This window comes from Manacus candei, unplaced genomic scaffold (genome assembly GCF_025592945.1).
Source record: "Manacus candei isolate 608988 ecotype Guabito, Panama unplaced genomic scaffold, ASM2559294v1 h1tg000047l, whole genome shotgun sequence".
In the NCBI taxonomy this organism is placed as follows: domain Eukaryota; kingdom Metazoa; phylum Chordata; class Aves; order Passeriformes; family Pipridae; genus Manacus; species Manacus candei.
The window spans coordinates 815,163-830,982 of NW_026138095.1; the positions used below are offsets into that span (position 1 = coordinate 815,163).

At 52.4% G+C, this 15,820-nt stretch overlaps 1 protein-coding gene across 1 annotated transcript in view; it reads left to right on the plus strand.

Annotated features, from left to right (window-relative positions):
- Window positions 1-15,820, plus strand: part of RNF213 (ring finger protein 213) — a 47,238-nt gene that overhangs the window by 16,039 nt on the left and 15,379 nt on the right. Inside the window, exons 22-39 of the mRNA XM_051797312.1 lie at window positions 391-608; window positions 1,144-1,284; window positions 1,447-1,608; window positions 2,033-3,170; window positions 4,108-4,301; window positions 4,685-4,837; window positions 5,491-9,084; window positions 9,317-9,453; window positions 9,732-9,827; window positions 10,245-10,363; window positions 10,855-10,977; window positions 11,561-11,643; window positions 12,436-12,583; window positions 12,912-13,047; window positions 13,676-13,864; window positions 14,233-14,372; window positions 14,787-14,941; window positions 15,270-15,482. Coding sequence (XP_051653272.1) covers window positions 391-608; window positions 1,144-1,284; window positions 1,447-1,608; window positions 2,033-3,170; window positions 4,108-4,301; window positions 4,685-4,837; window positions 5,491-9,084; window positions 9,317-9,453; window positions 9,732-9,827; window positions 10,245-10,363; window positions 10,855-10,977; window positions 11,561-11,643; window positions 12,436-12,583; window positions 12,912-13,047; window positions 13,676-13,864; window positions 14,233-14,372; window positions 14,787-14,941; window positions 15,270-15,482 — 7,139 coding nt within the window. The remainder of the gene's footprint in view (window positions 1-390; window positions 609-1,143; window positions 1,285-1,446; window positions 1,609-2,032; window positions 3,171-4,107; window positions 4,302-4,684; window positions 4,838-5,490; window positions 9,085-9,316; window positions 9,454-9,731; window positions 9,828-10,244; window positions 10,364-10,854; window positions 10,978-11,560; window positions 11,644-12,435; window positions 12,584-12,911; window positions 13,048-13,675; window positions 13,865-14,232; window positions 14,373-14,786; window positions 14,942-15,269; window positions 15,483-15,820) is intronic.

Here is a 15,820-nt window from a genome sequence, read left to right on the forward strand (position 1 = left end):
TGCAGCTCACAGTGACCACCCTGCCCAGGGGCTGGGCTGGGCCTGGGGGGCTTCAGTAGCTGCTACTACTCAGTTCAGACTGGTTGTTTCAGACAGTGGAACTGTGTCTGCCAGCTGAGTGGGCTGACTTGAACAGACCCCCCTGACCTGCACGGACACCCCCACCCCAGGCACGGGTCCTGTCCCAGCTGGGGCTCTGCTGGTGGGGGAGAGCAGGGCCAGGGGGTCCTGAGGGCAGATGGATCATGGGGGAAGCTGCTGGCAGGATGGGGGGAGGGCACAGGAGACGGTGTTCAAAGCATCCTTTCTGTGTTTCCTGTGGAAGGTGGGGATATGGGGTTGTGTTCAGGCTGCCTCGTTTGTTGTTCACTCGTGTTTGTCTCATTGAAGATATAAATGAGCTGAAGGTGTTCGTGGACTTGGCTTCCATCTCTGCTGGGGAGAATGACATGGATGTGGACCGTGTGGCCTGTTTCCATGACACTATACATGGCTACTCCTCCCTGCTCTATGAGCTTAGGCAAGAGTCAGGGTTTGAGGACTTCATGCGCTGCTTGGAGAAGCTGTGGAGAGCCCTGGACAGTGATGAGAATCTCCCCAAGAAACTGGTGAGTTCTGCTGGAGTAGGTCCTCTCTGCATCCTCCTGCCTTTCTGCCTTCCAAGAGTGGCTGGAAGTTTGACTGCGTAGGGCAAGTGGGGACATCACAGCAGTTCTTGTTATTGGAAGAAAAGTGTCCGATGTTTGTGTGCCACAGAAATTCACTGCAGCACGAACTGGTGTGGCAGAGGTTTCTCCAGAGCTCTGCTGGAGCTTTCCAGCGTGACCTGGTGTAGCTTTGCTCGTGCAAGAGTTTGATGGTGTGAAAGAGGGGAGGCAGATGGCTGGGAACTCTTACCCTTTGCAGCAGGGCCTGTTTCTCTAGCGAGAGGTGTTGGAGCACTGTGGGCTCTGGTCATCCCCATGGAGTGGGTAAGGAACAGCTGTGCAGACAGACCAGGCTGTGGCCAGTGCCCATTCCCCTTCCTTCCCCATCCTGAAAGTCTCGTGCCAGCCCAAGCTGTTTGTCCTGAACTGATGTATCTGTTGTAATGCTGGAAATGCTGCCAAGTCAAGGCAGTCAGGGCAGTGTGTCCTCCCACAGCGTGCCTCAGCCCAGCACCTGGAGTGGCTGAAGACAGTGAAGGAGAGCCATGGCTCCGTGGAGCTGTCCTCACTCTCCCTGGCAGCTGCCATCAACAGCAGAGGAGTCTATGTCCTGAGAGCACCAGCTGATGGCCAGAAGGTGAGGCAGCTCAGCTCCCCCTCCCCTCCTGCTCCCAGAAACCAGCTGGAGCTTTTCTCCCACTGCACACACAGCTCCTTTCTGGGGGCTCCTGCCCCTGAGTGCTCCCCTCGCTGGGCAGAGCCTCAGGCACATCCACACTAATGACTTCTGCCCTGGCAGGTCTCCTTGGACACTGTCCTGTGCTTCACCCTCCCGGGGAGCTCGGGGGAGGACGAGGCCTCACGGAAATACTCCCTGGCAGAGCTCCGTGAGCTGCAGAACAAACTGATGCTCATGTCAGCAAAGGGAGAGCAAGGCCTGGAGGTGGAGAGGTTCTCTGAGGTCAGATTCCAAACCCAGGGGGTTACTGATGGTGGGGCTGGGGCTGGATTTCCCCTTGAGTATCAGCTCTTAAGACTGTGATTGACAGGATGGATGGTCACAGGCAGATGGGTGTTCCTGCCTCTTTGTTCCTTGCTAAGGTGGGACTAAGTTGGAGACCAGACAGTAGACTGGTACCCTTATTCTCTGGGTGCACTGGGGATGCTCCTGGCTGAGAGCATCTCTGTGCTTTTGTAGCAAGCTGGGGTTCCTTACTGTTTTCCTGGGGATACTGCTGTTAGAAAGTCACAGAGTCTGTGGTTGCTGTACAAGGCCTGACAAACATCTGGACCAAAGCCTTCATTGGAAGTCTTTTCCGTTGTTTCATGGCTGAGACTTGGTAAACTAACTTAGTGTTTTTTCTGTCTCCTCTGCCCTCACACAGGTCTTTTCCAACGTCCAGAGGCTTGCACAGGCCTTTATAGACCTTTATTCAGCTGGGAACATGCTTTTCCGCTCCTGGCTTGCCCATGTGTACTGTTCACCCAGAAGAGAATCCTGTGTTCTTATTGACTTCTCCCTGGGCCCCATCCCAGTGCTGGAGGGGCAGGGGGATATGGCAGCTGTGCTCCCAGGCCTCTGCAAGACCATGGAGAGCTTCCTGGAGAGCTGGAAGAGCTTCATGTACGAGAAACGGTTCCAGCACTTCTACCTGAACTACTACACTGCGGAGCAGCTGGTGTACCTGTGCACGGAGCTGGGGCAGGGCACGCCCAGCCAGGCTGCCCTGACCATGCTTTCCTTCCTGAACCGCGACTGCACCGAGCGGGACGCGCTGGCAGCCGGGAGGGAGCTGCCTCCCAGCTCAGGGAAGACTATTTCTGATTTGCAAGTGCTGCTGGGCGGGGAGAAGGACCTGACTGCCCAGCTGAAGTGCATCTGGGAGTGCTACATGAGCAACATGGGCTCCTTCCTCCCCAGCTGCCTGGACATCGACTCGCTGGGAGTGTGGCTGGGGGACCTGGCCCGCCGTGGCAGGGACCGTGTCACCCGGGAGTTCCCTCAGGACCTGCTGTGTGTGGGCCAGCCCAACCTCATCACCTGCCCTCGCTCCGAGGTGCTCAGCTCTGCACTGGCCATCTACATGAACAGCCCCGAGCAGCCCCTGCCCACCTTTGACGAGGTTCTCCTGTGCACCCCTCAGACCACCGCTGAGCAGGTGGGGCTGTTCCTCAGGAGGTGCCTCATTCCCTGCAGCAGAGGGGAGAAGATTTACACTATGCTGTACGCGGATGAGCTGAGCTACGATGTCAGCTGCAGAGCAGAGGAGCTGTTCCAGGACCTGCAGCGCTACAACAGCTCCTACCGCCTGGTCATCCTGTGCGACTGCGAGCGGGAGCACAGCTACATCCCCTCTGCCTTCAGCCAGTACAAAGTGCACATGATACCCCAGAGGCCACGGGCTGAAATCCAGCAGTACCTGCAGCACCACTACCGAGTGCCTCAGCCCTCGAGCTCGGCTGCTTCTGTGTTCAAGGGCAACATGTGTGTTGGGATTGTGTCCTCCAGAAGAGCTGGTGTGGGTAAGGTGTCACATGCAAAGTGGGGTCTGCTGAGAGTTGGAAAACAGGGCAGGACTCACTTTGTCAGGTTTTGTGTCCAAGTGCTAAATATCTTAGTCAGAAAGAGCACTTCAGACTCTACCCAGTGCAGTGGTGTGAAAACTGGATGTCACCTTGCCTTGTCCTGAGATGGGCACCTCTGGAGATGGGTCACCTTCTAACTGGCACCTGTTTTGTTCTGCTCACTTGGGTAATCAACATAAAACATAACTAATGCTGGGTGAGCTGAACCTGAGCTCCTGAGGGTAACACATGCCTGCAGGAAATGGGCTGTGAGGTGGGACAAGGGCTGCAAAGGCTGCCTGTGTTCCTGTGTGGGAAATGGTTGTTCAATGGCTCTTAATGCAAAAAGCTGGAGGGGGTATTAAGTAAAACTTATCAGGCTGAAAAGCAAACAGAGGAAGGTGGTTTTCAAACAGGGATTGGCTGAATTGTGGAACCCAAAGCTTTACATGGGCTTAAAAAGTGATCAGGTACAGTCAGGAGAGAAACCTCCATCAGGGGCTGCTGATCATAAAGATGCTGTTTCTGCCATCAGAGCTCCTGAGCTGCAAACCTCTGAAAAAATACTGGACAGGACTCAGAGTTACAGCTGTGTTCTTACCCTGGTTTGACTTCAGAAACGAGGACAGAATAGGTTCAAATCCTAATAAAGAGTAAAGCCTCTCTCAGTAATGGAAGCAAAACAAGCCATGTGGATAACAACAGCAGTGGCTTGGATTCCAGGCTCCAGCTGCTCAAACCAGGTTTAGGCTTTCTTCTGGAATGCCTTTTAGGAAGGTTCAGAGATTTCAGAGCATAGGGTACTTAAACATTTTATTTCCTTCTTTCTATTATGGCTTTAGTATGATGTGTTCAATATCAATGGCTTTAATTCTTGTGGTGTTTTTTAAAACAGGGAAATCTCTCTATGTGAAGAGGCTACATGAGAGGCTGCAAGAAGAGCAGCCTGACTGTACAGAACTTCTGGAAACCATCAGACTAATTGAACCAGAAGTGGATGAAGATAAAGTGCTAAAATCTCTCCTGCCTTTTCTGAAGAAAGAACACCAGACAAAGCCCATGATATTCCATTTTGATATCACCTCCTCAGTAAGTACATCCCTCCCACAGCTACCTTGTCCAAGAAGTCCTGTATGGATTCTTGCAGGAGTTGTTTCTTTAAAGCTCTTGTTTCTTAGTAAGCCATTTCTCAATGATGTATATTCTAATTATTGTGTAACACAAATAACTCATTACCATCAAGGTGGTTGGACTTAGAACAGTTCCTAGAGACTTAGAACAACTTCCTAGAGAAGCTGTAAAGTCTCTTCCTTGGAGGTACTAAAAACCTGGCTGGGTGTGGCCCTGGGCAGCCTGTTCTAGCTGAGCCTGCTTTGAGCAAAGAACCTTCCCACCCTCAACTGTTCTGTGATTCTGTGAGGTTGTGATGGGTAAATGAAGAGGAAATGCCTTTGTGTCTTTTCTTGTGATAGGTGCAACGTGGAATTCCAGAGTTTCTCTTCAAGCTATTGGTTTTGCAGTACCTGACAGATAATAATGGCAACATGTGGCTGCGACAGAAGTGTCATCTGTATGTCATTGAAATCCTTGAGGTGTCCCCAGTGCCAAAGAAAGCAGCCACACCTGTATGTACACAGCAGTGCTCCATTTCTGGGAATTTCTCAGTCATTTTGCTCGTGGTTGTACATGGAGACTGTAACTGTAAACACAGCACAGGAATTCTCTGCTCCATTTGGGGTGTGCTGTGTGTCATTACAAAGTGGTGTCCCTGGAGTTGTACAAAGTGAGACTAAAATCAGACAGTAAATTGGGCCTGTCATTCCCTTGGGTTGGTGACTTCTGAAGGCTTGTTAGTCCAAGCCTCACTGGCCCCACTGTAACATTTATAGGAAACAGAAAAATGGAAAATCTAATGTTCCTCGTGTTAATTTGCAGGTTTGAAAGTATTGGAATATTTATATGGAGCTAAAAGAACAGAGTGTGGAAGTGACAGTTTCTTGGGTTTAGTTTTCTTCAAGGTAGCACTGAGAAGGGGCTGGAGGTGACACAGGACTCATGTTCCAGGGAGGAAAGTGTAGAAGGGAATAGAATTCACTGGTGCCCTTTATGTGGAAGAAGGGATACAAAGGGGAAAAGGTGTCCTGGTTGTATGGGCTGGCTCTCGTTACTGGGGTCTGTGGTTTTAGCCGAGAAGACTGTTAAGAACAGATTAACTAAACTGAAGATCAGGGCTCTGATCATCAGCTCTGTGATGACTCTTTCCTTTCCTCTTCTCCAGGTGTCAGCAAGCCAGAAGTATAATTTCTTAGATGTGTTCCCTAAAGTAACGTGTAAGTCTCCCAAAGAAGTACTAGAAATGGAGACACTTGGAAAACAGTCTGGGGATTTTTCGGACCCGGGAATGGACGAGGAGGAATTTCGCAGCGAGGCTTTCCAGAGACCTTTCCAGTATCTGAAGAGGTTTGATCAGGGGTGTGACCTGGACGTGTTCTGGTACGAAGCCCACTCGGTGGAGGGGAGCCCGGCGGAATGTCTGCAGCTGTTCCTGCTGCACTGCGGGGTCGTGGATCCCTCCTGGGCAGAGCTCCGCAACTTCGCCTGGTTCCTCAACATTCAGCTGAGAGACTGTGAAGCTTCTGTCTTCTGCAACCCTGACTTTGTCCAGGACACTTTGAAAGGTTTCAAAAACTTTGTCGTTACCTTCATGATTTTAATGGCGAGGGATTTTGCGACGCCCTCCCTGAACATTTCCGATCAGAGCTCAGGAAGACAGTCCTCCCACCTGGAGAACGTGGCCGAGGAAGATCTTCTTCCGTTCCGCATTCGGAAGAGGTGGGAGTCGGAGCCTCACCCCTACTTGTTTTTCAATGAAGATCGTGTGTCCATGACGTTCATCGGGTTCCACTTCCAGCCGAACGGCCCTGGGGGTGTTGATGCCATCAACCCTCTGACCGGCAGCGTCATCAAGCGGAACATCATGACTGCACAGCTGTACCAGGGCTTGTTACTGCAGAGGGTTCCCTTCAACGTGCCGTTCGATCGGCTGCCTCGGCACGAGAAGCTCGAGAGGCTCTGCATGGTGTTGGGGCTCTCCTGGGTGGCAGACCCCGATGAGACGTACGAGCTCACCACGGACAACGTGCTGAAGATCTTGGCCATTGAGATGCGATTCCGATGCAACATCCCGGTTGTCATCATGGGAGAGACGGGCTGTGGGAAAACCAGACTGGTGAAGTTCCTGTGCCAGTTACGCAGAAGCTTTGTAGAGGTGGAGAACATGAAGCTTGTCAAAGTCCACGGAGGTACCACTGCAGAGATGATCTATGCCAGGATCAGAGAAGCAGAAGCCCTGGCTAAAGCAAACAAGGAGCAGCACGGGTTGGACACTGTCCTGTTTTTTGATGAGGCCAACACGACAGAGGCCGTGAGCAGCATCAAGGAGGTTCTGTGTGACCGCACGGTGCAGGGGAAGCCTTTGGCCTCCGGCTCTGGCTTGCGGATCATCGCAGCCTGCAACCCGTATCGAAAGCACACGCCCAAGATGATCCAGCGCCTGGAATTAGCTGGGCTGGGCTACCGTGTCAAAGCAGATGAGACCAAGGATAAGCTCGGGTCTGTCCCTCTGAGGCAGCTCGTGTACCGGGTCCACGCGCTCCCGCCCAGCATGATCCCGTTAGTGTGGGATTTCGGGCAGCTGAACAACCTGACGGAGAAGATGTACATCCAGCAGATCGTGCAGCGGGTCGCGGAGCAGGTCCCCATGGAGCAGGGTGATGTGGAGGCAATCACAGAGGTGCTCTTTGCCTCCCAGAAGTACATGAGGCAGAGGGACGACGAGTGCAGCTTCGTCAGCCTGCGGGACGTGGAGCGCTGCATGGAAGTTTTCAAGTGGTTTTACAAGCACAGTGAGCTGCTGCTGAGGGAGCTGGAGAAGTACCTGGCTGAGAAGAAAGCACCAAAGGGCAATGTTGAGAGAAACAACACTATCTGGTCCTTGGTGCTGGCAGTTGGGGTCTGCTATCACGCCTCCTTGGAAAGGAAGGAGGCCTACAGGAGTGCTATCAGCCAGGTCCTTCCAAAGCCTTATGACACCCAGAAAAAGATTTTGGAAGAAATCTCCCTGATGCAGGACTTATTCCTGAGTGGTGTGCAACTCCGGGATACCATAGCAAGAAACTTGGCCTTGAAGGAAAATGTCTTTATGATGGTCATCTGTATTGAGCTAAAAATCCCTCTTTTTCTCGTTGGGAAACCTGGGAGTTCCAAATCCCTCGCAAAAACCATTGTGGCCGATGCTATGCAGGGCCAAGCAGCTCATTCAGATTTGTTCAAGGACCTGAAGCAGATCCATCTCGTGTCTTTTCAGTGCAGCCCCCTCTCCACTCCGGAGGGAATCATAGGCACTTTCAAGCACTGTGCTCGATTCCAGGAAGGGAAGAACTTGGACGAATATGTCTCCGTGGTGGTTTTGGATGAGATTGGGCTGGCAGAAGACTCTCCCAAAATGCCCTTGAAGACTTTGCACCCACTTTTGGAAGATGGCTGCATAGATGATGTCCCTCTTCCTCACAAGAAGGTTGGCTTCATTGGGATTTCCAACTGGGCACTGGACCCTGCCAAGATGAACCGAGGCATCTTTGTGTCTCGTGGGGACCCCAGCAGAGAGGAGCTCATCGAGAGCGCGAAGGGGATTTGCTGCTCATCACGAGGGGCTTTGCAGAAGGTCGAGCCCTATTTCCATCCCTTTGCAGACGCATATGAAAATATTTGCAAGGCCCAAGACAGGGAGTTCTTTGGTCTCCGTGACTACTACAGCCTCATAAAGATGTTTTTCGCCTTAGCCAAGAACTCCAAGAGCGAGCCGACACCTCAGGACATCGCCGAAGTGGTTCTTCGTAACTTTGGTGGCAAAGATGATGTCAATGCCCTGGAAATATTCACCTCAAAGTTACCAGAGAAAGGAGTGATACACGCTCATGACATCAGTAGGATTGAGCTGGTCCGACAGAACATTTGCAGCAGTGCTGAGGATGGGGATTGCAGGTACCTGCTTGTGTTGACTGAGAACTACGCGGCACTGCAGATCCTCCAGCAAGCCTTCTTCACTGCCCGGCAGCAGCCAGAAATTATCTTTGGCTCCAGTTTCCCTAAAGACCAAGAATATACCCAGATATGCAGGAACATCAACCGTGTGAAGGTCTGCATGGAAACCGGCCAAATGGTTGTGCTCCTCAACTTGCAAAACCTCTACGAGAGCCTCTACGATGCCCTCAACCAGTACTACGTGTACCTTGCTGGCCAGAAGTACGTGGATTTGGGGCTGGGCACCCACCGGGTGAAGTGCCGCGTGCACCCCAAGTTCCGCTTGATCGTCATCGAGGAGAAGGACGTGGTGTACAAGCACTTCCCCATTCCACTGATCAACCGGCTGGAGAAGCACTACCTGGATATCAGCACCGTCCTGGACAAGGGGCAAAGAGAAACCGTGAGGGAGCTGCAGAAGTGGGTGCAGGAGTTCGCCGCGGTCAGTACGGAGGAGCACTTCCTGAGCCGGCAGCGGTACCGCCCGGCCGACGTGTTCGTGGGCTACCAGCCCAGCACCTGCGCCTCGGTGGTGCTGCAGACCACGGAGAGGCTGCGGGCACAGTGTCCCCCTGGGGAGCTCCAGGCCTGGGTGAAGAGGGAGGCCCAGCTGGCCCTGCTGAACTGTGCCACCCCCGACGCCGTCATCCGCCTCTGCAGCTCCGGGGGGATGTTCATGGCAGATTCCCTGGCCAAAACCTACTTCAGGCAGCAGCAGCACACGTCCTTTGCAGACTTTCTCCGCGCTCATGTCCACCAGGGGTCTGGGTCCCAAACAGCCTTCACAGAGGTGAGTGCCTGGTGGGGTCCTCCCAACACCCCCCGACCTGCCCTCAGGTTTTTGTTTATCCTGCCAGGGCTGCAGGATGTCCAGCAGTGGCCCTGGGTTGCTGTAACAGCCCACATTGGCCCTTTGCCTGTTGGCAGTGTTGGTTTTGGGGGTGCAGTCCAGCTCTGCAGCACAGAGCACAGGTGAGGGGTCTGTGCTGCCTTCCTGCTGCATTCCTGCCCCTTGTCCCCAGGTCACCACCTTCTCCCGGCTGCTCACCAGCACCGACGCTGCCTGCCTGGAGAGGGAGGTGCAGGGGAGAGCCCAAAGGCCCCAGATCCTGTTCCTGCAGCAGTTTGACACGGAATACTCCTTCCTGAGGAGCATCAGGTGAGTCTGGGCTCGCGTTATCCTGCTCGGAACAGGCTGGGTGGAAGGTGTGTGGGCAGAACACCTGGAGTCACATGGGAAAGGGAGGCAGGAGCCCGTGCTGTGCTGACAGTGGGCTGGCTTGGAGCAAACCTTATCAGGCACAGGTGGGGTTTGGTGTTTTAGTCTCTCCTTCTGCCTGCAGCAGCCAAAGCTAATGTGGAGTGGCTGGTTCTTTAGTCTTTAATGTTTGGTTTTTACACTTAGTGACTTCTGTTAAATCCCTCTTCCCTCTGCAGGGATTTCCTGGATGCCACTTCAGGAAATAAAGTCCTTATTATTCAGACAGACTTTGAAGATGGCTCTCAAGATGCCCAGCTCGTCGCCTCTGCCAAGTAAGTTGGGTGTGAAGTGGTTCAATTCTGCTTGGCCACTCCTCACCACCTTTGCTTATTCGTGCTGTTTGGGGATTTCAGACTCAGGAATGTGCAGTCCTTTATTCTGCAGCAGAGTGAATCTGGATGCACTAATTATATTTCAAATAATAATGCGTAGCTCAAGTCAAAATAAACTAAGCTGGGTCAAGTGAGCAGATAATCCCCTTTGAAGTGTGAATTCTGCCCACTGGCTGCAGGAGTCCTGAAGAGCTGAGGGTCAGGGGATCATTTGAGGCACAGCTGGAGGTGGCAGCTTGGCCGGGTGGAAGGAGTGAGAGTCACTTGGCCTGTCTGGGGAGAGGAAACGTGTCTGCTCAGAGGAAGGAGCCGTGCCCTGGAGCCTGTGTGTGCTCTGCCAGCATTCCTGTGTTGCAGATACACGGTGGTCAATGAGATCAACAAGGGGGACCTGGGAGACGTCTCTGTCTTTGTTTACTTTATCATGAAGCTTTCCCGGCTGGAAGGAGGAACGTCCTACGTGGGATTCCATGGAGGTGGGTGAGCCCATCTGTCCCTCCTCACTCTTCAGCTGGCTCCAGGCAGTTGCTTCTCTTGCTCTCTGTCCTTTTGAATGCTGAAGATCTGGACTTGGTGTGTCCTGTGCCTTGTCAGAGCTGCTTCCCTGTGCCACAGGGCCTGCCTTGGGGGATCAGTACCTGGAGAGAGCAGCACACAAACACAAGGGTAACTCCCTGGGCATGTTGTCCTCTGGGAGGCCCTGGAACACGTGCTGATGTGTTCTGCTCTCAGCAGAAGGCTCCTCTGGGTCTGGTGGCTTCTGAGAGCCTCAGAGCCCTGGTCCTGTGTGTGCCCTGTCAGGGAGTGTGTTCTGAGGGAACTCTGCTTCCCTTCCTACAGCGAGAGGTGAGAGTGAGTGAGCTCTGAATGTAAACCCACAGGTGCTGGCAGGTAGTTTTTGAGAAGCTGTTCTGGAAGAACAGGCTGCAGGCATGGAATGATTTCTTGCTGTTGCTCTCTCCTGCAGGCCTGTGGCAGTCAGTGCACATCGACGACCTGCGCAGGTCCAAGGACATGGTCTCGGACATGACGGCCCTGCAGAACCTCACCATCAGCCAGGTGTTCTCTGAGGGCTCGGGCAAAACCAAAGGTGAGCTCTGCCAGCCACGGGGGCTGATGTGCCAGTGGGAAAAGGGGAGCTGTGGTCCCAGACTTGGTGCTAGAGGAACCGCCGGTGCCTGGTACAATGTGACTGTCCCTGCTCAGAACGTGTTTTTTGGGGGGGATCCCAACTGGTATTTGTATTTAGTTCATTGCTACAACTTTGGGTCATCAGGTAGGTTAATTTGGTAGTTTTGCCTTTTTCTTTTGACAGGAATGTGGCATTTGCACTGCTCAGCAGCCTGAGTGCTCTGTCCCATCACAAGAGGCAGCAGGTGCTGTGTGACAGACACCACTGACAAGGGTCTTTCTTTCCCCTCAGTTTTTTCTTACTCTCACACTGCCTGATAGGATTCTGGGAGAGCTTAGGGCATCAGCTCAGTGTCACTTCTTCCAGTTCTTGCTGCATGAAGCCTGACAGCCCCAGCAGCTGTGTCTGTATTTGGGAGGTGGATGCAGGTGCTAATGGATCTGACAGATCTTCTGCTGATCTGGGATGCACTTGCTAAAATAAACCCTTATCTGACTGCAAAAATTTACTGCTGCTTTCTAATAAAAATTCTACACCTTAGTTGCAGCTCTGCCTGTGAATGGAGAAGCACAGGAGGAAGAGATGGAGGTTGAAATGCCAGTGTCAGAAGCAGAGCACTATGAGGTCAGTTCAGAATACATTTGTTTGCTTCTCAGCTGTCAGGATGGGTCTCTGCTCTGTCATCCATGGGTGCAACACACCTTTTGCATCCCCATTGCCTTGAAATCCATCAGCAGTATTTGCATCATGAATGTGAATGATCAGACAAAAATTCCTCCTCCCCACTCTCCAGTCAAAATCAGCATCACTAAAGAAATAAACCATCCTGAGGACCCTCTAAATCCTTAGTCATTTCATACTTCTAATTTTCAAAAATCAGCTTTAAAGGCTTCTGTTTTCTTTCTCACCCTGAAGGTGGGAGCTGTGTTTCTGAGCCTGCCTCTCCAGCTGGGTGTGCTTTGGAGCTGTGCTGGAGCTGGCTGAGAGCTTGGCTGTGCTGCAGCCACACCCACACTGGCTCATGTTCCCCTGACAGCCTCAGCTGGAGGATGCCCAGGACAAGGGACATGTGGCTTTTGCCCTTCACGTGCTGAAATGTTCCCCAGGGAGGACAAATTTTCCCTGGTCACATTTATCATTTTCACTTTTCCTGCTGAACTGCTGAATCTTTCATCTGTAGGAATCTTATCTCAGTACAAGTGCTGTGTCACAGGCCAGTTTGAAGGGGCCACAGAAGTTGCATCATGTACTTGACAGCAAAAGGGCTCAGAATTGCAGTCTGAGAAGAGAGCTGGGAGTGAGGGTGCCAGGGAACAGACCCTTTCCAGGGAGCACTGTCACCATTCCAGGAGGGGTGTGCTGGGGCAGGAGTGCAGCACTGGAGAGGAATGATCCTGTTCATGCTGTTCTGGGCAGGGTGAGGTCCTGGACACCACCGTGCTGCTGAGGACCTGTGTGCAGAGTGCTGTGGGGATGCTGCGGGACCAGAACGAGGACCTGAGTCGGAGCAGGAAGCGCATTAAGATTCTCCTCGGCCTCCTCTCCAAGGAGGATGACTTGAAGGGTATGTGCTGCAGGTCCCTGGGCATCTGGGGGACCCCCAACCCTGTCAGTCAGGTCACTGGGGACCCAGGGGTCACTGGGGACAAGGAGGATCTCCCAGGAGTGTGTGTGTCCCTGCTCCAGTCTGTTGCTCCTTTCATGGCTGTAGGGCTTGTCCTGCAGTTCAGGTGGTGGCTTTCTCTCTGGCTGTGCTGGCTCTGGTGGCTGGTTTTTTTAGCCCTAGTTGGCTAATTATTGAAACAACCATAAAATGCTGTGCTTGGTGGGATATCTGCATTTGGATGCAATGCTAATACAACAGAAAATGCAAGTTCCTTCTTGTTTTGTAGCCTCTTTCCTGAAGATTACAAAGGCTCGTCTCTCCAGCCTTTTGAAGAAGCAAGAAGAAATTTCCCTTCACCCAAAAAACTGGGTGCTTCGGGAGGCTTCCAACCTCAGTGCTCTCCAGGAGGGAGGTACCTTCAGGTGAGGACAGCAGCAATCCTTGGAATGTGCAGGCTTCCAGGAAGGGGCTGCAAATGGCACCTGTGCAGCAGAGGCAGCAGCTTTGTGTAATCTGAATATTTGCAGTGTCAGCCTCCAGTCTGTGCTGGAAACCCTCCAAAGGCAGTTTTAGCCTCTCCTGGCTCCTGAGGGGGGTGATTTAGAGCTGAATGGGCTGTGCTGGGACAAGAATGCTCAAGTGCTTTGAGTGGAACAATGGGATTACAGGTGAGCCAGGAGTGAGAGAAGTGTAGGGGTTTATTGGTGGTAGTTTTTTCCCTTAAAGGCAGGATTAGGATTTCCTCTCAAGCAAATGTCAGCAACTATTCAGGACAGTCACCTCCCTGGAGGTCACTCCTTCACAGGAGGGAGAACACTGAACTCTTCCATATAAACAGAAAACTAGTAACCAAAGTCTAAAGAATACTGAAAATAAAAAATACCTTTCCCTTACAGGTGGTCCTTTCACATACTTCTCTTCTGCCTCGTTGTAATCAATGTTATCCATGGCAGCAATCGTGTAGCTGATGGCCTGAAAAAGCATTTAATTCATTTATAATCATTCAGCAAAACTAAATCACGAGTTTTTCTGTCTCTCTCTGCCCCAAAGGCACACCCTGTGGAAGCGAGTCCAGAAGGTGATCACTCCATTCCTGGCTCTCTTGATTTCTGTCATAGACAGGGATGGCAACCTGGAGCTGTTGGCCAGGCCAGCAGCAAAGTGGGTGACAAACCTGTGGATGTTCATCTTCAGTGATACCAAACTCCTGACTGTGCCCTCGGGGGTGGGGAAGAACAGGTGAGCTCAGAGGGAGCAGCAGGAGGGCTTGGGAGCAGCCCAGCACTGGCTTTAATCCCACATGGCAGAGGGACACTGTGCTGTGCCCTGGGCACTGCTGGGGGCTGCACAGGTCACTGCCACGTCCTGCCCAGCCCCTGCAGCCCACGTGTCCTGCCAGGACAGCCCTCTGGCCAGGGAATGCTGGCTGAGGAAGTGCTGGTGCTCCACAGCTGGCAAAATGAGCTGTATCAGAGCCCTGCAGTTCTCTCCCCTTCTCTTGTCCCCTCCTAGGGCTGATTTCTTGCTTTCTGCACCTTCTGCCTCTGTTGTCTGAATGTGCTTCCCAGGCAAAAGCCCAGTGCATTAATGACCTTTTAATCTCCCAGCTCTCAGCCAGAGATAATTCTGGTGCAGAACAACATGGTGGTGTCTGCTGATGCTGGGAATGAGATGCCCTTCAGCTGGAGGATAAAGGAGTACCTGGATGAGATGTGGTTGGAAGCTCAATACATCCAAACCACTGAAGGTGAGAGCCTGGCTTGAGCATCTCCACCTGCCCTGTGAGCTCTGGTTTGTCACTGCTGTGCCCCTCCAGGACACTGGAGTCACCTTCAGTCCCTCTGTGCTCCTACAAGCCAGCAGAGCTCTGTGCAGGCAGCTTTTCTTTGTGCTTCTCACTATTAATCTTCCCCACCTATCTGTGCCCTTGCATTCAAAATACTGTGGAGGTGCCAAGAGTTAATGACAAGGTGAGATTCCAGAAATACGACACTGGTGCTGGGCTGACAAGGCCTGGCCTGAGTCCCTCATTAGTGCCCTGAATGAGGGGAGTGCTGGATGCATCAGTGATTAATTAGGTGTCAGTCTGTCTAGGATAGATGCTGTGTCAAAGCCAGCCTCCTCCCAATATCCAGCTTTTTTCTGCGTTCTCATTTTCCAGACCATGCTGAGAAGTTTGTGGATATCTTCCAGAAAACTGCCCTGGGAAAATTTATCTCTGCTTTGCCTGAGGAAGACAGGCAGATGCTCTTCCAGTGCTACATCACAGACTTTATTTCCTTGACCATCAATGTCTCCTCCCAAGTGGAGCTGCAGGTCAGTGTCTGGAACAAGAGCTGGAAACCCTTTGGATGGAGAGAAGAGCGTGATGCTTGTGAACGTGTCCTCCTGAATCAGTCCTGCCTCTCAGAGAAAATCCCCCTCTGAGACAGACCAACAGCAAGGGCACCCCAAGCAGGTGCTTTGCCACTGAGCGGCTGCTGAGATTGCTCAGAAAGCAGCACCCGTATAAATTTGACACGTTTAAGACTGTCTTTGTAGGGAACTGACTCTCTTCTCTCAGAGGATTTTGCCAGTGTTTCTGGTGCAAAACTAATTATATAAAAGCCCTTTTTTAATGTTGGTTTAACTCCTCCCCCTGCAGTGCCTGCGCTCCGCGTTCGTGTCCTGCGTGGCCGAGTGGGCGGCCACGTCCCCCCGGGGAGAGGAGCCCGTGCCCACCCTGCCCTGGGTCCACCTGGCATACAACCAGTTCAGGAGCCGCCTGCAGAACCTCTCCAGGATCCTGGCTGTGAACCCCCGTGTGGTTGTCTACCTCATCAACCAGGAAGGATGTGGAGTTCCACGCTCAGAGATGGTAGAGTCGCTGCCAGGCACTTTGTGGTCCTCAGCCCTAGCAGGGAGCTCTGTCTTCACTGAGTTGGCTGGAGTTCAGTCTCCTTTGGATTTCAGCAGCAGCAGAGGGGGAAGCACAAGCTCAGGATCCTCAGAATTAGGAATGATCTGCTGTGTTGTTATTGCTACTGGCAGGTTTTAGAATAGTTTGCCCTGCTTTTGCATTAGTTAAAACAGTCCTAAGGGGCCAAGCCACAGGCATGAGAATTCCAGAGCTTAACATAATCAAGTGGAATGTTATTCAGTAGACCCTGTGCTCTAGCAAGGTCCATGAGTAATTCTGAACTGCAGCTGTTGTGT